Here is a 25,831-nt window from a genome sequence, read left to right as displayed (position 1 = left end):
ACAGAATATTGATTAATATTTGATCAGCGCTGCCTAGTTTGACCGTTTGATCAGAGTTTGCGAGTGATTGACAGCTGCCTCCGTTGAATGAACAGCCAATAGGAACGCTCTCTCTCTGAAATGACCTGTGATTGACCAAAGTCCAGTCATGGGCTAGATTGTTTAAAGCCTGTAAACAGAGCCATGAGGAGGAGCAGAAGTCTAGTTTTCTCTCAGAACACTTGGATTACAATATGCTGAAAGGTTGTTATGGAATCTTTGATCAATGATGCCAAAAACATCCTGCCTACTGCAGGTTTAATTCATTGACTGTACCAGAGTCCAGCTGTGATGTCAGGCAGTGAGGGACAGACAGGGTGTGCTGTTGAGCAGGAAGTCAGCTGTACACATGTTTATGTAGAGCAGAGAGTAAGAGCTCACACTGCTGTCAGCTTTCCTCTACAAACTGTGGACTCTGGTCAGATCTCTGGACAATGGCTGAAGACAAGAGGTAAGAACAACCTCCTCTAAACATGCCTCATTTATAGTATCATGTAACTTTAGCATCATAAACTGAGTGAGTAGCAGATGTGAACCTTCACCTGTAACGTCAACGTGAGACGGTAACAGGTGTTTTATAGTAACGTTACATGAACTAATTTACCTACTAGATAATAACTATTAACAGTAAGCTTATGGAATAAAGTTACAACTTGTCATCAATGTGAGTTATCAGTTAGCATGTAGCTAACGGTGACTGTAACATGCAGTATGAAGCTAGCTAACTAACTAGCTAACTAACTAACTTTATAACAACTTATTTTATTAGTGCGCGTGCAGAAGGCTTCGTTGATGGCACCATTCACGTGGACGTCAAGGTAATAAATCTCTTATTATCCTGTATTACATGTCAGAGTGGTCGCTATAGTCTAGCTTTAAGTGCTTTAATTAGCTAAACCATTGACAACTTATATTAATAACATAGTTTTGTAGTTCAGTACTGTTCTTCAGTCATTCTTCAGTCTTGTATGCAGTATGCACTTCTGCAGGTCTGACCAGGTACCACTCCTCCCACACACACACACACACACACACACACCCACACCCACACACACACACACCCACACCCACACACACACACACACACACACACACACACACATACACAGTTATAATTATAAATGATCTTTGAATTAACTTAAAACATGTTTTTTTAATTTATTATTGTTATTATTTACTTATTTATTTATTTATCTCACTTATTATGTGTTGGTATTATTGTTGTTATTGATATTATTATCATGACCTCATCATTATCATCATCTTTATTATTATTCATATTATTAATATATATGTGTATGTATATATACTGTATTATATATATATATATGTATATATATATATAAATATATATATTTTACTCATTTATTTTGTTTTTGTTTTGTTTTTGTTCCCCCTATGCTCTACACATAAAAGGAAGGATATCTGTGTGTGTGTGTGTGTGTGTGTGTGTGTGCGTGTAGATATGTGTGCATGTGTACAGTATATGTGTTTAAGAGTAGATATATGTCATATATGACCATCTAGCCTCATTCAATGCCAAACACACACCCATTATCAACATCACACACAAGCACGAATGCAAGCACACACACACACACACGCACAAACACACAAACACATTCTTCAACCTGCTTTTATCCCCTTGTGTTGTTTTTGTTTTGTTTTGTTTTTGTACTTTGTTATTTGTCTTTCTCTGTATAATATCGTTTGGTCTTTTTTATGTATGTCCCTGCACATGTCTTCACTTGTTTTGTAATCACTTAATAACACAATAAAAAAAAAGTAATACTTCAGTCTTAAGGTCAATTCACCGACCAAAATACAGCTTTGAAGTGGCCTGTAATTTTGAGTCATGACTGCTTACTGTACCTCCCTGCCACTGACAACCTGCTGTATGTATGTATGCATCCAATAGGATTATTATGGCAAGAAGTTGAAGAACACCGCCGACCTGCAGACCAATGCCTGTGTGGCTCCAGCCCAGCCCATCCCCGCCTTCATCCGCCAGGCTCTGAAGAAAGTGCACCCTGAGGTCACCGCCAGGTATCCCGGCTGTTGTTATTACACTATAACACAGTTGTTTGCTTCAGATGTGTGTTTACACTGCAGCAATCACTGATCCACAGATGCTTACAGTGGTTGTCCTTCTCCCTCAGGTACTATGGCTGTGGTCTGGTGGTGCCAGAGTGCTTGGACGGCTGCAGGATACTGGACCTGGGCAGTGGCAGTGGGAGGGACGTCTACATGCTGAGTCAGCTGGTGGGCGAGAAGGGCCATGTCACTGGCATCGACATGACTGAGGACCAGGTACTGTACATCAGCATCACAGTGCACAGTGAACTATCAATGATGTATACAGAAAAGTAAAAATTGCTCCCGTGGGACTATTAGTGAAGGCTGGGAAAGGGTTGCGTCCGAAATTCCATACCAACATGCTATTTAATACAATAAAACAGTATGCAAGAATTTTTAGCATGTCCGTAACCTTGGTATGAAACTAATAGTACGCAAATTGCATACTATTTCTGGTGAAATATCACAGTATGCAACGCTGGACACCACGGCGGCATAAATATCCCATAATGCAATGCGGTAGTGATGACAACGTTCATAAAGGACGTTGACAGACAGCTCTGTAACATTAATAACACTTAAATTTAAGTATAAGATTTCACTTTGCTAGGCATAATGTATATTTTAAATTAATTCAGACTTTGACTCTCACAAACCGTCGTTTTGGTCACATGAGGTTGGCACTAGTTACCATGGTTACACGTCTCCAACCAGCAAGGAGGCTCTCAGGAAGTGACGACGTAAATTACAGTTCAGTGCATCCAAAAAGACACATACTACTGTTTATTCCCACAAAAGTGTGTTGAAGGATAGTACACATATTGAGAACGTAGTGCATAGTATGCGATTTTGGACGAAGCCATAATTCTGCTTCCCAGTACTGCTTAAGACTCGTATTGCAAATTCAGCTTTAAATGCAACAGTATGTTCTCTTCTAGCTTGACGTGGCCAGGACATACGTGGACTATCACATGAAAGAGTTTGGCTACAAGAAGCCCAATGTCAGTTTCGTCCGAGGCTACATTGAGGCCCTAACAGAAGTGGGTCTGGAAAAGGGCTCATTTGACATCATCATGTAAGACGTCTTTCTTGTCTCTTTCTCTCTCTTTGTTTTGTATTTTAACGCTGTGTAATTCTGGAGAAATTGTGTAGAAATGTTGATTTTTGTGCCATAGTTCCAACTGTGTGGTGAATCTCTCTCCAGACAAGAAGCGAGTACTGGCTGAAGCCTACAGTGTGCTCAAGGTACACTGCTTTCCAATCAAATCTCACAATACATGACAAGAATGCCTTGACAAAAAAACTAGGGCTGTCAATCGATTAAAATATTTACTCGCGATTAATTGCACATTAATCACACATTTTTTTTATCTGTTCAAAATGTACCTTAAAGGGAGATTTAAGGGAGATTTCTCACGTATTTGATACTCTTATCAACATGGGAGTGGGCATATATGCTTGCTTTATGCAAATGTATATATTTATTATTGAAAATCAATTATCAACACAAAACAATGACAAATATTGTCCAGAAACCCTCACAGGTACTGCATCTAGCATAAAATGTTTTGCTCAAATCATAACATGGCAAACTGCAGCCCAACAGGCAACAACAGCTGTCAGTGTGCTGACTTGACTATGACTTGCCCCAAACTGCATGTGATTATCATAAAGTGGGCATGTCTGTAAAGGGGAGACTCGTGGGTACCCATAGAACCCATTTTCATTCACATATCTTGAGGTCAGAGGTCAAGGGAGCCCTTTGAAAATGGCCAGGCCAGTTTTTCCTCACCAAAATTTAGCACAACTCCAGAGGTTTTCTAGTTTCATATGATGCCAGTATCTTCAGTCTACCTTTAAAATAGAGCCTGCTGCAGCCTCTGAAAGATTGAATAGCGGCTGGCCTGAATTGCAAATTTGCGTTAATGCGTTAAAGAAATTAGTGGCATTAAAACAAATTTGCTTTAACGTGTTATTATCGCATTAACTTTGACAGCCCTACAAAAAATATTTGTGATCATGGACCATTGAACTCTATGTAGTTTGCACTGATATCCACTACCTACACTGTTTGTTGGTCTTTAGGAAGGCGGTGAGCTGTACTTCAGTGACGTCTACAGCAGCGGAAGACTAACAGAGGAAATTAAAAATCACAAAGTCCTGTGGGGTGCGTCAAATTAATATCCTACTGCCATAAAAGCTCACAGACACGTGCCAGAATATCACAATGTAAGTTATCTTGGCAGGTGAGTGTATTGGTGGAGCGCTCTGGTGGAAGGACCTGCTGCGATTGGCTGAAGAAGTGGGCTTCAGCCCACCGCGGCTGGTTACAGCCAACGACGTCACGGTTGACAACAAAGAGCTGCAGAGCATTCTGGGTTTGATACTATTTTGATCTTTATTTGCAACTTATTTATTTCTTTTTGTGTGTTACATAGTTCTTAAATAACTCAGAAACTGCTTGTTAACAGTGACACCTGTGGCCATTAAGTCAACGACAGTCAGCGTCCTGTTGCTCCTGCCGACACGCACGAGACTGAATGTGATTGACAGGCATCATGTTGATTAACGTTAGCAACATTAGCGAGCTAAAACCCCAATATCACTATTAGCACATGTTTGGCAATAATGTTAGCTTACGAAGCCAAACGAAGGTCACTCCATGAATCGATGGCACTTGTGAGCGCGCATGATGTCACATCCGTTGTATTTTCCCCCAAAAAACATCCCGCATTCTTCACATTAAAATCAGTCTACAGGCTGATAGAGGAAACCCAGAAAGTTGCAGAAGGTCTCACTTTTTAGGTTAGGTTACAACCTGTTCACACATTGGCAATAAGAAATGTTTAAAAAACTTTTATACGTGTAAAAACTTACATACTGTCTCTTTAAAGATCCGTTGTTAATTGTTCAATAGACATATCACACAAGACATTGTTGTTGAGGTTGACTGATGCATTTCATTGATTCTCTCTTAACTGTTCTGGCAATACAGGCGACTTCAAGTTTGCCTCTGCCACATACCGCCTGTTCAAGACCCCTAGAGGCAACACCAAGCCCCGTCAGGTCATGTATAACGGGGGCATTCCAGGAGCAGAGGACAGCTTCCACTTCGACTGTCATTACACATTCAAGGTGTGCACATCCCGCAGTACAAGAACAGCTCAATGTCTTCGGCTCATGCACTGTATGCAAATGACGGCAGAGTTGAGTGTGTTCCACAGGTGGATGAAGCGGTGGAGGTGGATGGAGAGGTGGCCAGCATCCTGACCCATTCCAGATTCAAGCAGGACTTCACTTTCCAGCCACCGGGAGGCCCTAGTGAGCCCTGCGGAGGCAAACCTAATAAGGTCAGTGTCACAACTAAATTCCTCGATGTGGAAATGTCTTTGTGTGATTTTTCTCTGAGCACTAGAGGTCAGTGTGTTTTGTCGTGTCGGTTTCAAGTGTGTGACACACCCAGAGAGCCCCGCTGTCTAAACTGTGCGCGTAGTCACACGTGTGTGTGTGCACCAGGACACATGCTGCACGTTCTTACACACTCACATACCCACTCAAACATACATACGCACACATCCACACGCACAAGGTCAAGCAGCTGTCTTGGAGTCATAACCAGACGGCGGAGTCATGCTGGGGAACCTTGAACAGGAAGGAATGTTCTCTTCTCAGCTAACGGAATGCCATCTTATCAGCTCTCATGGTCGTTCTGCGCACACACACACATCTACAAACTATCTACCGCTATATATTTTTCAATGACGACCCTAAAACTTTAAACACTCATTTCATTGAGGAATTTATATTTTGCTTTTGTGGAGCAAAAAAGTGAATTGAAAATCTCAGTGATTTATCTACATGTGTTCCTGGCTTCAACCTTTGGACTGCCCCTCTGAAGTGAAATCAAGTCCGAGATACTTTTCCCTTTAACAACACGGCTAGTTGCTGATAATGCTAATAAAGGGCCTTTGGTCTGGCTCTTGAAAGCACAGCTACTGTGAAATGCTAATTTAATGAACAGCCAGTGTCTGATAAAAGAGACACTGATAACAGGTGTAAACTTACATTTAAAAGCTCCGTGCACAACAACTTTTTAATCCGCTATTGCATAGAATCCTCTGCCAATTAATTGGTGTTCAATATTAGAAAATCAGTAAAAGTGAGAACTCTTACATTCCTTACAGCTGTCTTGGATAAAACACAATTATTCAGTGGTGGAAGAAGTACCCACATATTTTACTGAAGTAATGTAGTAACACCACAGTGTAGAGGTACTCTGTTACAAGTAAAAGTCCTGCAATCAAAATGTTACTGAAGTAAAAGTACAAAAGTATCAAAATATACTTTAAAGTACCAAAAGTAAAAGTATTAATTATGCAGAATGCTCCATTTCAGAATAATATATTTTATATCACTGGATTATAATTCTTGATGCATTCAAGTGTTCATCACTTTAATGTTGCAGCTTGTAAATGTGGAACTGATTTCAACAAATGTATATATACTTCTGAGTTGCTTAATCTGTAATAATTCATCATAATTAATTTGTTGATTATATGTTATATTACTAACCTGAGTCTGAAAAGTAACTAGTAACTACATCTATCAGATAAATGTAATGGAGTAAAAAAGTACAATATTTACCTTTGAGATGTAGTGGAGTAGAAGTACAAAGTAGTATAAAATATAAATACTCAAGAAAAGTACAAATACCTCAAAATTGTACATAAGTACAGTACTTGAGTAAATGTAATTTGTTACTTTCCAGTTCTGCAATTATTATGTATACAAATATATATACTTCCGGGTAGCTTAATGTATAATAATTCATCATAATTAATGTGTCAATTCTATTTTGTATTACTAACCTGAATCTGCAAAGGAACTAATAACTAAAGCTACCAGATAATTGTAATGGAGTAATAAGTAGAGTAGAGTGGAGTAGAAGTACAAAGTAGCATGGAATATAAATACAGTACGGTATTTTTAGTAAATGAAATGTGTTACTTTCCAGCACTGTAATTAATAATAATATAATAATTAGGTTGTAAACTGATCTCTACCTTGTTGAATTGTTGATACAGGCGGCCATTGTGGACCCTTTCGAGCTGATCCCTCAGCTGGAGAAACAAGGTGCAGGATCAGCCACAGGGGGGTGCTGCAGCACAAAGTCTGCTACCTGCTGCAAATGATGGTGGGAAGAGCACTGAGAAATACATGCCCAGCATCATACTGTCTATGCATAATGACAGTAGTTCAAATGGACCTGACTTAATTATGCCTCATGCAGTGTCATTATGTTGTCACTTATTAGCATTTGAAATGAGATTTCAGAGATTGAAATGAATTACTTACACATAAATATGTGTCTAGTTGATGCTCTGTGCACACTTACCCCGTCAATCACCTTAACTTGAAAAGCAGAAAAGACTGAAAAGATTAATTTAATTCATTCAAATAATAATGTTGTGTAAATAAAAATGACTTTGGCTTTGTATCAAGACAAGATCCACAAATTCAAAACTTGTAATATTGAACAATATTGATACCTTCTTCTTTTGAGGAAATTCTTTTCCCCAATTGTCTACAATCTTAGACATCTGAATTTTGTATTCATGCCATTCACACCTTCATCAGGACTTTTCCACCTTTGTATTACTTGTGTTGTAATACCTCTAATTTAATTGATTTTTTTTATCAACAGGTTTTGCAGTAGTGTGTGCTTTGCAAAAAATGGTCTAACTAATATCTGCGATATTATGTTAATTTTGTGTTATTTCTGTTATAGGATAATAAATATTGTCAATCACTTAAAGGTGATATATTCATTTTTGCACATGTCATATGGTGGGTTCACTAGTATTGCATGAGGTGCCTTTAAGCCAGGGGTTCTCAAACTTTTTGGGGCCGGAGACACCTTAGAGGGGAGAACATTTTCCAAGGACCCCCTCTTAATCGTAACCCCGATTAAGCATAATGCTTACTACCATTTGTACTCTTAGATGCCATTGGAACTATTTATATTCTAAATCTTTTCAACCTAAATACTTTAGACCTGTTTCATAGTGATAAACAGAAATATGTTTCAATTTGAATCATGTTAAGATAACTTAAGAGGAGATAATCCTTTATTAGTCCGACAGCGGAGAAATTTGCAATGTTATTGAATGTTAATACCACTTATATACCTTTAAACAGAGGGGGATTTTATTCAAATGCATTTGGACTCAACTTGACAGCATTTATAGCCTACATTTGAAGTAATTGATCTTTAAAGCTTTCAGAAAATGAACAGTAGCAAGACTGACATAGTCCTAATAAAGCCAGACACTTAAACGTACCAGTCTAAAGCTGACTTTCGCCAAGTGCTTCAACTTAAAAATAATGAACTTATTACTCTGTGTCATAACTACATCAGAGTTTCTATTGGCCAAGAGCTAAAGTGGGTGGGACTAATGGACACAATGTGCTTGTTTTATTGGTGCAATTGGTCCCCATCTGTAGATATACTGTTTTGAATGATACAGCACTATTTTATAATTCTTAGCAAATTATTTTGCGGACCCCCTGACAGAGTGCCCCGTACTCCACTTTGAGAATCACTGCTTTAAGCCAAGAACAAGTTAGTCTGCAAAAGAATGGAACGTGGATATTTGAATTGAAATAAGCCTTTAGTATTGGTCCCTGATAAATACACACCCAATGAAACTATTGAATATAGGCAATGGTTCCCAACCTGTGCTTTTTCTTTTGAAATACTCTTAAAATCCTTCAAATAACACAACCTGAGAAGGAGAAATAATGATTTGGTTAAACTGCCGGTAAAACATCCACATTAAAGCCCTAACCTTTGTTGGAAGGTCACAAGTTGATTGCTTCATTTTAAGGAGTCAAAATTTTGGGAACCACTACTGTAGGAGACATCATTTTGCATCACTGTTGGGAGGTTTATGGCTTTTTTATTAATATATTATAATTTATTATTTATTATAAACAGTGTAATGCAATGCAAATAAATAAAAGACATGAATGACCTAAAAAATTAACATTATTAATACTCAATATAAATGTAACATTACAAAGTAGTATTTATTTACTTACCCACACTTACACACCAAAAGCTGACAATAACCTGATATTTTCAGCTGGAATTGCATTCATTCATTCATTCATTCTCACTGTGCAATATCATTTTTCCACTTGTGCAATTTTGTTAATAGTCTCTTTATTGTCAATACTGTATATACTGCTCCTATTTTTATACTTCCTTCTATTTAAATGGTTCATATTTTGTTACACTTTGTTTAGTTCTTTTTTTTACTGTGTTAGCTGATGCATCTTGTTTTTTGTACTATCCCCTTTGCTGCTGCACACTGCAAATGTCCCCTCTACGGGACTAATAAAGGAATATCTTATCTTATCTTATCTTATTTCAGTCATAATGTATTGCATTATAGTGTGCAGTCGCTCATGTTACTGAGATGTCCATTTTTTTTAAGTGCATTTTAATCATGTCCATTGGTTATCTCCTGTAGTGGGATATACATGTATATGTTTTTAAAAAAGTCACGAGTAGAGAGTCCTAACTGTCTCTTAACATGAGGTGTACTTGTTTTGGAATTAGTCTTTAGTATTGGTCACTGATAAATACACACCCACTGAAACTATTGAATGTAGGCAATGGTTCCCAACCTGTGCTTTTTCTTGTGAAATACTCTTAAAATCCTTCAATTAACACAACCTGAGAAGGAGAAATAATGATTTGGTTTAACTGCCTGTAAAACATCCACATTAAAGCCCTAACCTATGTTGGAAGGTCACAAGTTGATAGTGCTTCATTTTAAGGGGTCAACATTTTGGGAACCACTACTGTAGGAGACATAATTTTACATCACTGTTGTTTTTTTTGTATTATTATATTATAATTTATAATTTATTATAAACAGTGTAATGCAATACAAATAAATAAAAGACATGAATGACCTAAAAATCAATATAAATACTCAATATAAAAGTAACACTTTGTATCACAGCTGTTACTCTGCACTATATTCAGTTTTAACAGTTTTCTTCTTCATCTCCTTGTATTTTTATATCTGGTATATTTTTTTGTACTTTGTACTTTGCACTTCTAACTTTTTTACTGCCTTTTTACTAACATGTTTTGCACTATGGAACTGTGATGCTGGAAACTTGAATTTCCCTCGGGATTAATAAAGTTACTATCTATCTATCTATCTAAAATGATAAAGTAGTATTTATTTCAGTCATAATGTATTGCATTATAGTGTGCAGTCGCTCATGTTACTTAGATGTCATTTAAAAAAAAAATTTGAAGTGCATTGTAATCATGTCCATTAGTTATCTCCTGTAGTGGGATATATACATGTATATATGTTTTTTAAAAAAGTCACGAGTAGAGAGTCCTGACTGTCTCTTAACATGAGGTGCACTTGTTTTGGAATTTGATTGGCTGAGGAGGCTGCGGACGCCCTTCTATTTAAATGGTTCATATTTTGTTACACTTTGTTTAGCTCTTTTTTTTTACTGTGTTAGCTGATGCATCTTGTTTTTTTGCACTATCCCCTTTGCTGCTGTACACTGCAAATTTCCCCACTGCAGGACTAATAAAGGAATATCTGATCTTATCTTATCTTATTTCAGTCATAATGTATTGCATTATATAATATATATATATATATATATATATTAGTAATATAAATATAAATAATAATATATATATATTATAGTGTGCAGTCGCTCATGTTACAGAGATGTCATTTTTTACATTTTTTTTAAGTGCATTTTAATCATGTCCATTGTTTTTTATCTCCTGTAGTGGGATATACATGTACATGCTGCTGTACACTGCAAATTTCCCCACTGCAGGACTAATAAAGGAATATCTTATCTTATCTTATCTTATTTCAGTCATAATGTACTGCATTATATATAATAATAATAATAATAATAATAATAATAATATAAATATAAATAATAATATATATGTATGTATATATATATATATATATATATATATATATATATATATATATATAAATAATAATATATATGTATGTATATATATATATTATAGTGTGTAGTCGCTCATTAATTTTTTTATTTAAGTGCATTTTAATCGTGTCCATTGGTTATTATCTCCTCTAGTGGGATATACATGTATATATGTTTTAAAAAAAGTCACGAGCAGAGAGTCCTCTCTGTCTCTTAACATGAGGTGCACTTGTTTTGGTATTTGATTGGCCGAGGAGGCTGCGGACGCCCCGCCCCCCCAGTCAACCTCGCCTCCTGATTGGCCGCCCTCGTCGCCCGTCGTCGGGGCCATCAGTGGGAGGCAGCAGCCGACCCATAAGCCTGCGCTCCTCAGTCCTCAGTGGTCGGACACGTAGTGGGAACGAGACGGTCCCGATGACCAAGTCACGGACACCCCTCACCCTCACGGCAGGGAGATGAAGGCGGACTCCGACTGGCTCTGATTTTTAACAGCCCTTTTCATTCAGGTTTGGTTTGGTTATCACTATGGCAGAGCCGTTATCCTCCCGAGGAGCGCCAAACACCACAACTGCAAACATGGCGTCACCGAACCGGGTCCGAGCTCTGGCGATGCTTTTCCTCACTGTCACCGGCTGCTGTGTGACTCCGACGAGCGGCAAGGACGGCACCGAGGAGACCGTCATCATAGGGCTGCGACTGGAGGACACGGACGACATTTCCTTCATGGACAGAGGCTACCTGCGGGTGAGCGAGCGCTCCCGGGTCCGGTTGAGGGTCTACGGGCAGAACATCAACAACGAGACGTGGTCCAAGATCTCCTTCACGGAACACGAGCGGAGGAGCCTTGACGACAGCGGCGGCAGCTCCTCCATCTCGGGGGACAACCAGAGCCAGCAGGAGGACTCCACTGGCTCGCAAGCTTGTGGTATCAGGACGTCGGATATATCCATACTGCCCAACATCATCCTGAACAGAAAAACGTCGGGAATAGTCGAAATCGAGGTGAAACCGCTGCGCAAAACGGAGAGGAGTAAGTCGTACTACCTGTGCATCGCCGCCTCCTGGACGGATAACACCTGGATCTACCACGACGGGGACGACACCAAAGTGATAGTGGTGGAGGAGAAGAAGTTCCTGCTGCCCTTCTGGCTCCAGGTGATCTTCATCTCCATGTTGCTGTGCTTGTCCGGCATGTTCAGCGGGTTGAACCTGGGGCTCATGGCTCTGGACCCCATGGAGCTGCAGATAGTGCAGAACTGCGGCACGGAGAAGGAGAAGAACTACGCGAAGAAAATAGAGCCGGTCCGTAGTCAAGGGAATTACCTGCTCTGCTCGCTGTTGCTGGGCAACGTGCTAGTGAACACCACGCTCACCATCCTGCTGGATGACATAGCAGGTTCCGGGTTGATCGCGGTTGTCATGTCAACCATCGGGATAGTGATTTTTGGTGAGATAGTGCCACAGGCGATCTGCTCCAGACACGGCCTCGCGGTTGGAGCCAACACCATCTTCCTCACCAAGTTCTTCATGCTGCTCACCTTCCCGGCGTCCTACCCGGTGAGCAAGCTGCTCGACTACCTCCTGGGTCAGGAGATAGGCACCGTGTACAACCGGGAGAAGCTGCTGGAGATGCTGCGCGTCACGGACCCGTACAACGACCTGGTGAAGGAGGAGCTGAACATCATCCAGGGCGCCTTGGAGCTGCGGACTAAGACCGTGGAGGACGTGATGACGCCGCTGAGGGATTGTTTCATGATCCCCGGTGATGGCATGCTGGACTTCAACACCATGTCGGAGATCATGAAGAGCGGCTACACGCGGATCCCGGTGCACGAGGGCGAGCGGTCCAACATAGTGGACCTGCTCTTCGTCAAGGACCTGGCGTTCGTGGACCCGGATGATTGCACGCCTCTCAAAACCATCACTAAGTTTTACAGCCACCCGTTGCATTTTGTGTTCAATGACACCAAGTTGGATGCGATGCTGGAGGAGTTTAAAAAAGGTGAGTATTTTTTTTATTTTTTTATCATTTATTCACTTTTATTATGGATTTATTTATTATTGTGATGATGCCCAAATGAAAAACCCCACCAGATAAATATGTCTGAGAGAGAGAGAGAGAGAGAGACTCCTCTTTTACAGTTTAAGTTCTCTTGACTCTCAAGTGTCAAAGGTCATCTGTCCACCCCCCTTTATTAACTTTATTATGGATTTATTATTGTGATGATGCCCAAATGAAAAAAAAACACTACATAAATATGTCAGAGAGAGAGACTCCTCTTTTACAGTTTAAGTTCTCTTGACTCACAAGTGTCTAAGGTTATCTGTCCACCCCCCCTTTATTAACTTTATTATGGATTTATTTATTATTGTGATGCCCAAATGAAAAAACACACTGGATAAAGATGTCAGAGAGAGAGAGAGAGAGAGAGAGACTCCTCTTTTACAGTTTCATCTCTCTTGACTCTCAAGTGTCAAAGGTCATCTGTCCACACCCCCTTTATCTTTATCTTTTATTCGGATCTCCATTGGCTGTGGCTGAAACCCAGCTATTCTTCCTGGAGTCCACTTAAATCACTTTGAACTGTTAGGCTACATTTCAGTACACAATCACATTACAATCTTTACCAACAATGATCACAACAACAAAAGCAACAGCAACAAAACACAACAATATTCAAGACACAACCCAACACACAACACAGGACCTATAGGTTCAAGTGAATACTATTCACAGAGTATAGAGGTAAATATGATTCGTTAGTGGTTGGACCATAGCATATTATGTCAAAATACAAAAACATACAAAAACAGAACAAGCAACAACTTCTTTTACCATAAGTATTAACGGGACTTTATATTTATCCAACATTAAACCTTTTATGATTTGAGTGAGCTAAATATCAGCAGACACAGAGAGCTGTTCAGCTAGGAGATGTTTTTTCAATAATATTTTCAATAGTATTTTAAATAGATTTTTGCTATTGGATGAGGGAAGGTGGACAGGTGAATTATTTCAGGTAGTATACTACAAGGAGAAGAGGAAAACATGCACATTCTCAAAGTTGTTTGTGGTGCTGGGAGTAGATCCCCTCCAATATGTACTTTTTCAGAAAAAATGACTTGCTCCCGCACACACTTTTCTCTACTTTATTAGGACCTTCATCAGGACATTCATTATGTCCTGATGAAGGTCCTTGTTGACCGAAACGTTGACTAGTAAAGCAGAGAAAAGTGTGTGTGGGAGCAAGTCATTCTTTTGAAAAAGTACACTACAAGAAGCCACAGCCTGTGCTGCTCTGCTGTCCATCAAAGTGTGTGAGTGAATACCAAATGTTTAAAAACCTGATCTTCAGGAATAAAAGGGAGGAGGAATAATGTGTGTCCCCACAAAGGTTTCACAAGAAATTCCAGGTAGTGAAGGAAAAAGAGGAAAGGGTTGTTTTGGCATTTCTTATCCGGTGTTACACCGAAACCTGTGACCCAGCAACACATAAAGGTCACCATTTCTTACAGCGGTCATCAGAAAAAATCTTTTAAAATTTTAAAATCTTTTTACTTTTCTTTTAGAGTTTTGTGAATTTATCTTTAAAAATATTATTTATGTTTTTTTTTAACAATTTAGTTTTGTGTCACATATTTGCCTCATTTATCATACATGTATACAGTGGGGTCACATTTTTGGATGACAGCCGTGAGAAATGGTGACCTCATGTTGTTGCTGGCTCTCCAGCAGTCACAGATATCTGTGGTCACAGATTTCGGTGTAACACAGGTCTGCCTCACAACAAAGCACTGAAGCAGCCACATCAGTGGCAAGGTGCACTCGTCACAGCTTTTACTGGTCACTTCCTGTAAAGGGGAGGAGGAGGAGGTGTCGTTATCTTCCTCCATCGCTTCCATTCGGTGTTAATGTTCACACGGTTTCTTTCTCTCTCCTCTTGCTTACCTCGGCCCTCTCATTCAGTCTTTTTTACTCTTTCCCCTCCTCTCTCTCTCTCTCTCTCTCTCTCTCTCTCTGATTTGTGAATGCATTAGGACATGTGGGAATGGTGCAACGGCAGTGCTTATAGGTTATCAGGTGGGGGCATCTTGTTTGAGAACCTGCTTAAATCCCTCTCTACCTCTCTTGTGCTTGCCTCTGAATGATGGTGGCGATAACTCCTTTTGTCCAGCCCTGGAATGCAGTCGTGTGGATAATGAATAACAGCCTCTAACACCCTCGAGCCCCCCGTGTGTTGTGTGTGTATGCGCATGGCGTTTGAGAAAGATGTTTACCTCACCCACGGTTTACCTGATGTTTCTGCATAGCCACCACCCCCCCCCACCCTCTCTGTTGTTGCCCAAGTTATTCCTGGCAGTGTGTGTATATTTGGTGTTGTTTCTTTATGCCCAGGTACACAGCTATAGGAGTAACCCAGTGATACACACCTGTTCAGCAACTGATTTATCAAAGCATAAAATGTTGGGGAAAAAAAAAAAGCATGATTGATGCATTGTGTTACTTTTAAGAGGATTAATTGGGAGGAAAACAGAGCAAATCATTGAGCTCCATTACCAGGAATGAGGTGTGCCAAATTAGCATTGCATAATACACTAGTTAGGAGGGAGGGGGGGTTGTTTGTTTTCATCACAGTTGACTATTTACAGACGTGCACTAGCAGCAGGAAACATCAATTCCCTTGACCTTAAGAAAGTTCAACAAAATATGAGTGTTACAGAAAAGCATTGTGCCATGTTCTGCTGCATTATTACAATAACATTATTACCGAATATGAGCTCTCGTCTCACTTATTAGTCCAAGTGGACTGTGAACATCTGATGGCTGATTTTTTTATTATGACTGTTCTTGACTTGCGAGTCTATGTGTAAGGACTAAAAAGACAAACAAATTGGGAATAGAAGAATCAGCAAACATCCAGCAACTAAAATGTCACAGAACGCAACATCATATTGAATTCAATGACACAAACAAATACATTTTAGATTGTGATTGTAGATGCAAAATGTGCTGCGCTGATGCAGGATCAGTGACGAATCACACTTTACTACGTGTTTGTCATTTGTTTTGAACACATATTCGGATTCTAGTGTCATCGCGAACAGAAGTATATTAAGATGAATATGAAGTTTAACTTCATTACTGTTAAAGGACCTGCCATGATACATGCTTCTGTTAATAGTATTGGATTTTTTTTGTATTTACAAGATGATAATATACAAAGAATTCAGGTAAATAGAGGAAACACACACAGAACAGATAAGAGTGGTACAATATACAGTATATACACATGAGAACTATAAAATAAGATTAAAGGACAATTACATAAATAAAATGAATACTACTACTACTAATAACAACAGGAGTACATACTGTATATACATAGATATAAACAAATTACATTTTTAGGGAAAAAGGTTCATCATTTTCTAATAGTTTAATCATTATTTGTTGTTTAGTAAATTGAGTGATTTGAGTAGAGAGTTCAATTCTGAAAGAAAAGGAATAATATTTGAAAGTAGTCTTATAGCCTGTGCGGTGGACGTATAGTCCTACTACACAGCTATGTAATGAGCTTCATCAGTTTTTTAGGGACACAACTCATCCCAGCTGTTTCGGTTTGTAACGTGCTCCTACTGCCCTCACCATGTGCCCTGGTGCATCAGCTCCCATCCCCTCTTTCTTGCTACAGTATGTGCCTGACATTGGTGTTTACTAAATTGTAATTTAGACATGTGTTTCATGTCTAAATTTGAGTTAATGTTGTCAGTTAATGTTGTCAGTCATCCAGCTATGTGCACTTGTGTTTGAAATCCTTAACGGTGTTGGGCAATAATGAGTGTTCTGTTGTGTATAATGCAATCAAGGTGTTTACCTGTCTGGTACAGATATAGAGCATGTTGATATATAATGATATCAAAACTTTTATTTGTGATGTTGCAGCCCAGTCCAACAGCAATTTGTGAAATAGTCACAACATTTCATGTATTGATTTGTGAACATAGACACAAATTTCACCTTTTTTTTGTGACGGTCAGCAAGAAATCAATTTGTATGTAATCCACATAATTGTGAACTGAGAAGTATTAAGAGCGGTGAACAACAAAAACAAAAACAAACCGGCTTTCACCCAGGAGACCGATATTCGCGTCCCCTGTGATACCACAAATCAAAGTTGATTTATTTAACTTTAACTTGATTTATTTAACTTTAACTTCCGTACTTAAGTAACGCCACTTCCCCTGTTATTTAAACCCTAACCACGATCTTTTCCTAACGCTAACTAAGTAGTTTTGTTACCTAAACCTAACCAAGTCGATCTATTCCTAAACCTAACTAAGTAGTTTTATTCTAAAAAGACTGGAGCGGAAATTGACACATGCAGACACGTGTTGCTGGACATTCGTAGGAAACACATAAAAAAATATGTCGTTGAAAGTCGTGATGAGCATCACGAAAAAAAATCAAATAGCTTCAATTTTGTGACTATTTCACAAACTGCAGTGAGACTGTGTTGGATGTTCATCATACCAGTTTTGTCCAAGTCATTTGGCTCTAATGCCAGTCTTACACTTGTTGGATAATAGCCTGAAAATCTGCATTATATAGTTTATATCAAACCCACACAGAGTGTAACAATGTCTCCAAGTTCAAATCAACTGACACCTCAAATACTTCCACTGTGAGCTCAGGTGTTCATCTGTTTACTCAAGTTAGCTTTTATTTTATGAATTCTGTTTCCTCCCACTAAAAGACTAAACATGTTCACATTATGTAGCCAACACAGTTCATATAGGTCCGGTGCTGGTGTGTGTAGTGGCTGAGGCCGGAGTGTTTCTGCGGCTGGCCCTGCGCCAGAGGGAATTCGCCTTCAGCCTCTCATAAAAGTCATAAGCGACTGTTGTAGGGAGGGCTGCGGGGTCAAAGTTTCCCGTCAATCTGGCTCTGTTCGCAGCGCACACTCTGTTCAAAGTGCTTTGTATTGTAAGTCATTGTTAATTAATTTGATGCCGCTTGCGGAGCTGCATAGTCGTCTGAAGTCTGTTACAAAAATGAAAAAAAAAAACCCCAACATGCTCGTATTACAGACTGTGTTGCAGCATTGGATATGAACTTTGTGGCGAGGTCTTTACAGTTGTGGATTTGTAGAAGATGCTTTTACACTCACATTCTTGACTTTAAAACACTATTCATTGTAATGATACTTTTTCCAATCATATAAGTGTACAATCTACTCAGAGATCACACCAAATTAATCTTGCCCTAAAAAAATATGAATAAGATGACAAAGTGAGAGCTTTAAATGTTGAATTTGCTCAACATTTTCTTGGTAGTGAAAATAAAGTACTGATCCCAACACATGTTTAGGTTTTACCTGGTTCGACCCAGGCCCTAGGTTAGGGGTTACACTCAGATTCATGCGGGAGCTGTTTAATTCAGGCAGACACCCCTCTGGAAACTTCTGACCCCTCCATTAATTGCTCTCCGCCTGCGATTGCAACAATTACCGTCATCCAGGGGGCTGCTTGTCAAGCTGCAGGTTTACCGGTTAATGAGTGGGTCACTGTGTGCCATTTGGGACCAAACCAAGCAGTTGAGTCAGAAACAGGAATTTAGCTGCCCCTTATGTGTGATATTCCTGAAAGTTATTCACCACAATCACATGCAGCGTAATGCCGGGAACACACTTCACGAGAATCAAGTCGATTTTGGGCCCGACTCCCCCCTCCTGATAACGGTCAGCAAAGCCCCGATTTTTTGATGGTTCTAAAGATTATCTTTCCAGATAGTCCTGTGGTGTGAGGTATGTTATGTCAGTAATGTGGAAAAGAACGATAGCCAATTGAGAACCAAGCTGACTGAAGGAGGAATGATAACCACTGCCGCCATCATGGCGGTGGCGGCTAATGCATGAGCTAATGCAAAACGCAAAGCATAAAGTAGTAGTAAGATGGAGCACAGAAATGGAGGACCAAGTTGTTTATTTAATGTGTGTCCATGACTTCATCCATCCATCCTTTGTGAATTTTCAATAGAAAGTAGTGCAAAAACTAACATCGCTTATCCTTCCTGCCCATCGTCCGCCATGTTTGTTTAGACTAAAGTCACGTTTGATCGCGAGAGATTTTGCGAGATTTCTGCTTTTTTGAGTCGGGACTCTTGTTGTTCATGAATGGAATCTGTTAGTGTTATTTTGGCCAAATCGTTGCTCACCGCCATAGGCGCAGTTTGAACTTGAAGATTGGGGGTTCACAAAAATAATCTAGAGGGAATGTGATGTGTACAACGCAGAGAGGTCTAATGTATTGGGATGCGCATAGCCTACATATTACACCCTCCAAACAGAAGGCAACGCATGCAAGCGTCAGTGACAAAATCAGTTTGATTGCATTGTTTTCTATTGGAATGAACTAACTGGCCGCTACGCGGCGTGCCATTTTGAGTTGAACTTTTGTCAGATGCCCTGTTTCTACTGATTCCTGTCGCTGGCTTTGAAAGCACCCTAACCGACGAGAAACAGCTGATTTGTGAAGTCTCCTCGTTGCACTATGAAAACCTAACCTGTGTTTTCTGTTTAAAAAACACAAACGTCGGAAGATGGCAAGTACTACTCACCCATCTTTTAAGTGGTTACATCTCCAGTCTGATCTTGACCGCACAGCTGATAAGTACGTGGTTTGTGTACATGACGTAACAGAATGTGCATAGCCTATTTAACGATGTGTGGACAGAGTGTCCGATGTTATTAGGCTATAAGTGAATAAAAAGAACACAAATCTATCTTCTTATCTTGAAGAAGAGACAACAAGGTCGATATTATTCATCATTACAATAAACTATTAGTTCTGCGTTATTATATAAAAAAATATACATATATAAATGCATTTCTAGGGGGTTCAGTGATTGTTCAGTCTTGTGATCCGTTCAGCTAGTGTCTCATAGCCCAGGGTACACACTGTTTGAGAGCAAGGTCCCCAGTGTAAAAGAGCCTACATGAGGCCTGGCACGTCCTGAACTAGTTCCCCGATCGCTGCAATATAGGCCAATCTATGCTTAATTCAGATTCAACAGCCTTCACGGTCTCTTTGCTCAGTACTTTTGTCTCAAAGTGAAACTCTTTTCTCCGTTGGCCTCGTTGAAATTCTGACAGGAGTTTTGTGGTTCGCATCCAAACGCCGTTATTCTGTCTGGATGTTTGTGCGGAGCGTATCATAGCGAAATGTCTAGAAATTGTGTGTGTTTGCCCGGTTACCCTTGGTGCTAATGCCGCAACAAGCGCTGGGATTAAATGGCATCATGTTGGTAAGAACACTTAATGTTTCCTGATGAGGGACACCCCTTTGAACTCAGCAAGACTCCTCCTGCCAGCCGCTCACTTTATCAGAACTAATTACCTCGAATCAAAGCTTGTCTGCATTTCACTATACTCCGTGTTACAGGAGGCAGCATTAGTAGTAGATATTTTTCTGGTATGTAATGTAATTTTGATACAAAACTTGCATGTGCCAAGCACAAGCAGCATAGTTAACATATTTACACATGCTGTCAATTAAAAAAAAAATCTTATTTTCATACAAATACTGTTTAAAAAAAAAAATAAACTAAATCAAATCAATTTCCTGCTCATTTTCTGGACTTAGGCCTCACTTCATGGTTAGTTCATGAACACTTTTGTTGGGCATTTTCTTCTCTATAATTAGCACCTGTGTTAGAGTTTTTATAATGCAACCCCTTTGGCAACAAAGAGAGAAGGCAAAAACTGCTGTTGTAGTAACCTGTCGCATGGTAACTTTACCTCTATTATACTCTTGACTTTCAATTTAAAGGACCACCTGTTGTTTTGCATGTTTTAGCCCATTATACTACAAATCATGAATACTTTACGATACTGCCAACTATTTTTTTCTTTCAAAGCACAGTTTTGCCGAGACTTGAAACCTTTTGGAAGTAGTGCAGGTGATCCATCAAAGTCTCATTGTCTAACGTCAAATGCTAATTTTATTGTGGCAAACAGTTTCCTCTTTAGTCAAGTCAGTTTCATACATCCAGCAGACATTTAGGGACGTTAGAATTCAGTTGGAGTCATTTTTTTCCAGCCGCCTGGCAAATGTAAGTCAATAATCAATCTCTTTCCAAAACTCTTTTGGTTTACTGTATATGAGAAGTGGATGTTTACAATGTTTACTGAGGTAATAAATCAAGTCACAGGAGTCGTCCCCTGCTGGCTATTTGCAAGAATGCAAGTTTAAGGCACTTCCCCATTGGCTTCACTCCTCAGATCCGGAGGTAGCCCACTGGTTTACGCCAACTCCATAAGGGAAAGATCTGGCTCTTAATACTCGACAATGTTCACCAGGTAGTCCCTAACTATGCCTGTCTGGTGTTTGATGTTGTGCAGGTAGCGTGGGTTTATGGATGAGCAGTTTGTGGGCTGGAAAACCAAAACATTGAGCTCAAAGATGCTTAAACACTCTGATGATAATCTCAATGGGTATATCACTACTACCCATAGTCATTTGATTGAACATTTATATAGTAATATTAGGGCTGTCAATCGGTTAATATATGTAATTGTGATTAATCAAGATTTTCCATAGTTTATCGCAATTAATCACAGATTAATCAGAGATTTTTTATCTGTTCAAAATGTACCTTAAAGGGAGATTTGTCAAGTATTTCATTCTCTTATCAATATGGGAGTGGGCAAATATGCTTGCTTTATGTATATATTTATTATTGGAAATCAATTAACAACACAAAACAATGACACATATTGTCCAGAAACCCTCACAGGTACTGCATTTAGCATAAAACATATGCTCAAATCATAACATGGCAAGCTCAAGCCCAACAGGCAACAACAGCTGTCAGTGTGTCAGTGTGCTGACTTGACTATGACTTGCCCCAAACTGCATGTGAATATCATAAAGTGGGCATGTCTGTAAAGGGGAGACTTGTGGGTACCCATAGAACCCATTTTCATTCACATATCTTGAGGTCAGAGGTCAAGGGACCCCTTTGAAAATGGCCATGCCAGTTTTTTTTTAGCGCAAGTTTGGTGCGTTATTGAGCATTCTTCGTGACAAGCTAGTATGACATGGTTGGTACCAATGGATTCCTTAGGTTTTCTTGTTTCATAAGATGTCGGTATCTTCACTCTAGTCTTAAAAGTGAGCCCGCTACAACCTAACAATCCATCAAAAATGAAAGAAATTAGTGGCGGTAAAACGAAATTGCGTTAACACATTATTATCGGGTTTTATTGTTTTAACTTTGACAAACCTAAATGATATTATTAAATGCAGCTTTCTGGAGTTTCCAGGACTTCAGACTTACTCCCCTCACTTCAACTGAAAAACAACCAACCAAACTGTAATTATCTATTCACAACATGTCTGCTTATTGTTTGTCTTCTTGGTTTGTTTTTCGTGAAAACACAGCTCGGGATGTCAGAGTGACCTTGAGTGCACAACCAAGGACAGTTTTCAAAATGATCTCCTCTAACAACTGTTTCAGCAGCACCCCACAACAACATGATTTTGACAAATAAATAAGGTGATGAAATTTTTACTTTGATGGATTTTGTCAAACATGATCAAAGTCGAGTTGAATGGAAAGCAGTGGTGGATTTGTAGGTATAAAATCAATCTAACACATTGTTTAGTATGCTTTAGGAAATCCTTAGGAGTAATGAAGAGTTGATGCTATTTGTAGTTAAAGGTGTTAAATCCAGTAGGAATATAGGATGCTTGTGTTGAACATAGCGACATTGTAGAGTGTGCTCATTATTTAGAAATTCCACACGTGATGTAATATGTAAGTAATCCCATTCATTCAAAAAATAGGAATTGTCAATTGCAACGTGAAATGTGAATGAATGAATATGCGATTGACTTTTGGTGATTTAGTTATTGTCTCCATTGAGTTTGTTGTGTGAAAAGACTGGCTTTTGAATTGGCCTACATTCTTCAGATTCTGGTACAACATGGAGTAGGCTTTTAAGACCCGATTAGTACAACAGTTGAGGAGTGTGAATCTAGGCACAGTGCATTCCCAAAGCCTGTCTGATCTGGCATTATGACTTTTACTTTACATTTATTTTCTCCTGGGCCCCCCTTAACACGTATTCTACACACAAAAGCACCATGGATTTGCTGTTGGGTGATGTGTATGCTATAAGGTCAATATGTGTGCTTTGCGTGTAGTCACGTCTTCAGGTAGGCTATGCCATTATGTGGCGCTTCCCTACAACTCTTGTTTTTTTACCATACAAACAACCGTGTCAGTGTCAGCTTGCTATATTTGACATTATTTGGAAAATGCTTTAGCCCCCTAATATGCCCCACTTGGCAAACCTGTGTGCAACCAACAAAAGGTGCAATAGAAAATACAACGTGCTACTGTTTTAAAAAAAAAAAAATCACAACAACGTCCCTGTTGCCTTGAAGATGACATGTTATGAAACCTCACTTTGAAGAGCAGGTTGTGTGAATTTCTTTCATGGGAGACTTTTGATCTAAACCTCTGTGACCTGGCCTCCTCGCCTCTGCATGGCAATAGTGATGTATCAAAAGACTGCTTATAGTAGAGGTACAATGAGCCAGTGAAGAATAGGTCCCATATTGTACCCAGGATGTGAGTAGGATAAATGTGAGGCACTTCAGGTACACTGGTCTTTCTGTCTTACTGAGGTCTCTCTTGGTCAGAATTCTGTCCACGGAAATCATAGTAGTGTAATGCAGGGCTGCCAATTGTTTTTGCCAATATCATAAAGTGGGCATGTCTGTAAAGGGGTGACTTGTGGGTACCCATAGAACCCATTTTCATTCTCATATCTTGTGGTCAGAGTTCAAGGGACCCCTTTAAAAATCACCATGCCAGTTTTTCCTCACCAAAATTTAGCGTAACTTTGGAGCCTTATTTAGCCTCCTTCGCTGGTATGACATGGTTGGTACCAATGGATTCTTTAGGTTTTTCTAGGTTTATATGATGTCATTAACTTCACTCTAGCCGAAAGATTGAATAGCGGTCAGGCCCGACGACGGGCGGTTGGATTTTTTAAGAGGTAAATAAAAAATGTATAGTGTTTTGGAATATCGCACAACATAATATCGCCATGTGTATCGATATTTTTTTACACTTACGACTCACTTGTCCAATCAAAAAAAGCATCCAGAGCTGATGATGATAGAAGCTGAGGACTGATCGGGCACTCGCAAGAAAACGGCGGCAGCTAAAACAAAGTTTATGAGCTGAAGTGCAAGCGAGCATTTCAATTATCCTGGAAACAGGAGTTTAGTTGGGTGGTGTTGGAGGATGTGTGCGAAACACCAACTATGTGTTGCACACAGTGGGCAACTCCGGGGTCTGAAGTGCCATAAACTTGCATTCTTTATAATAGCCAGTTTATGGTCTCAATCGCTAGTTTCAAGTCTTCTTCAATACAGCATGATGTTCATTTAGTAAATTATAGTCTCATTTAGAGTCAAATAGACCATAAAGCAGGGTATGTTTTAGGGCGGGGCTACCTTGTGATTGACAGGTCTCTACCACGGCGTTGTCCGGTCTGGGAGTTTTTCCATGTTTTCGTCTTACAACTTTAACCCTTTCACAGTGTCTTTTCAGTTCATGAAAGTTAGTTATAACCTTTTTGGTCGCCTAAAATGTCTTGTTTAGTGTTTGGTTGTACTTAGCTCCACCCTCTCGTGTCACTTCTGGTTGCAAAAAACCAAGATGGCGACGGCCAAAATACTGAGTTTGAAGCTTCAAAACGGCAGTCCACAAACCAATGGGTGACGTCACGGTGACTACGTCCACTTCTTATAAACAGTTTATGATCGCACAGTTTTTTGCAAGTTTGATAGCAAGGTAGTCTTAGTTGCTATTTAATAACCACTGATAAACAAAACAATTTGTATAGGGGCAAGTAAAAATGGACTTTGGGCAAATAGATTTCTGAACCACTTGCCCGATAAGACAAGTGAAAAAAAACTTTGTTATATATTGTCTGCGTATATTGCACAAATTTCAAAGGCTGTTTTTTGTTCTCAGCACAGTTGTACATGACACTTCCCATCTTTTCTTCTTAATAACTTGACTCATTAGTGACTCACTTCATTTCTGGTAGCCTCTGATGATGATGCCTATATCTGAAGAAAGGCTTTGGTACTTTTGTGTTGTGGATGTAGTTAAGGAGCTGAGTCTACTTCCAGCACATGTTGCCAAGGATCTGTAGCCATGCACCGCTGAGGGAAATTTGTTATTACGCAATCGAGAATGCAACCACCCCCATGTTCCTTTTAATAAGCTGTTTCCCCAAACAGAGATCACACTGGACCTGTGTGTTTTCTTTTTCTTTTTGAAGGTCCAAGGCGTTAACAGATTACTTAGACTTTATAATAGACATGATAGGAGAGCTATTACCAGAACAGCACACTAAGACTAAGAAATACTGTCTATGCTTGTAATGGAACAGGGTGGTGCTTCATTTGTAACAACTAACTGCGGTATTTTATTAAAGTGAAAAACTCACATATCCTATTTAATTAAATGCCAAATGAGTATCTCTGAGCTGTCTATATTGATTGCATTACAGATTTAGTTTGTGTTTTTTGTGGTCTCAAGCTTTGTGAGACCCTCGTTGATGTGGACAGTGTTGATTGAATGGTCCAAAGCAATTTCACCACTCTAAAAGGAAAT

General features: G+C 39.4%; 2 protein-coding genes across 2 annotated transcripts in view; both read left to right on the top strand.

Moving 5' to 3' along the window:
* Positions 1 to 335: 335 nt before the first annotated feature.
* On the top strand, positions 336 to 7,930 carry as3mt (arsenite methyltransferase). The gene is made up of 11 exons (XM_037762845.1): positions 336 to 490; positions 809 to 857; positions 1,958 to 2,085; positions 2,199 to 2,349; positions 3,054 to 3,190; positions 3,291 to 3,360; positions 4,201 to 4,282; positions 4,362 to 4,493; positions 5,111 to 5,250; positions 5,340 to 5,465; positions 7,200 to 7,930. The coding sequence occupies exons 1-11, from the start codon at positions 474 to 476 to the stop codon at positions 7,305 to 7,307; spliced, it is 1,140 nt and encodes a 379-aa protein (XP_037618773.1). The 5' UTR covers positions 336 to 473; the 3' UTR covers positions 7,308 to 7,930.
* A 3,295-nt stretch (positions 7,931 to 11,225) lies between these two features.
* cnnm2b (cyclin and CBS domain divalent metal cation transport mediator 2b) overlaps positions 11,226 to 25,831 on the top strand; it is a 63,033-nt gene continuing 48,427 nt past the window's right edge. Inside the window, exon 1 of the mRNA XM_037762586.1 lies at positions 11,226 to 13,132. Coding sequence (XP_037618514.1) covers positions 11,656 to 13,132 — 1,477 coding nt within the window. The 5' untranslated portion in view covers positions 11,226 to 11,655. The remainder of the gene's footprint in view (positions 13,133 to 25,831) is intronic.

Source organism: Sebastes umbrosus, chromosome 3, assembly GCF_015220745.1.
Source record: "Sebastes umbrosus isolate fSebUmb1 chromosome 3, fSebUmb1.pri, whole genome shotgun sequence".
In the NCBI taxonomy this organism is placed as follows: domain Eukaryota; kingdom Metazoa; phylum Chordata; class Actinopteri; order Perciformes; family Sebastidae; genus Sebastes; species Sebastes umbrosus.
This window is presented reverse-complemented; position numbering and strand designations above follow the sequence as displayed.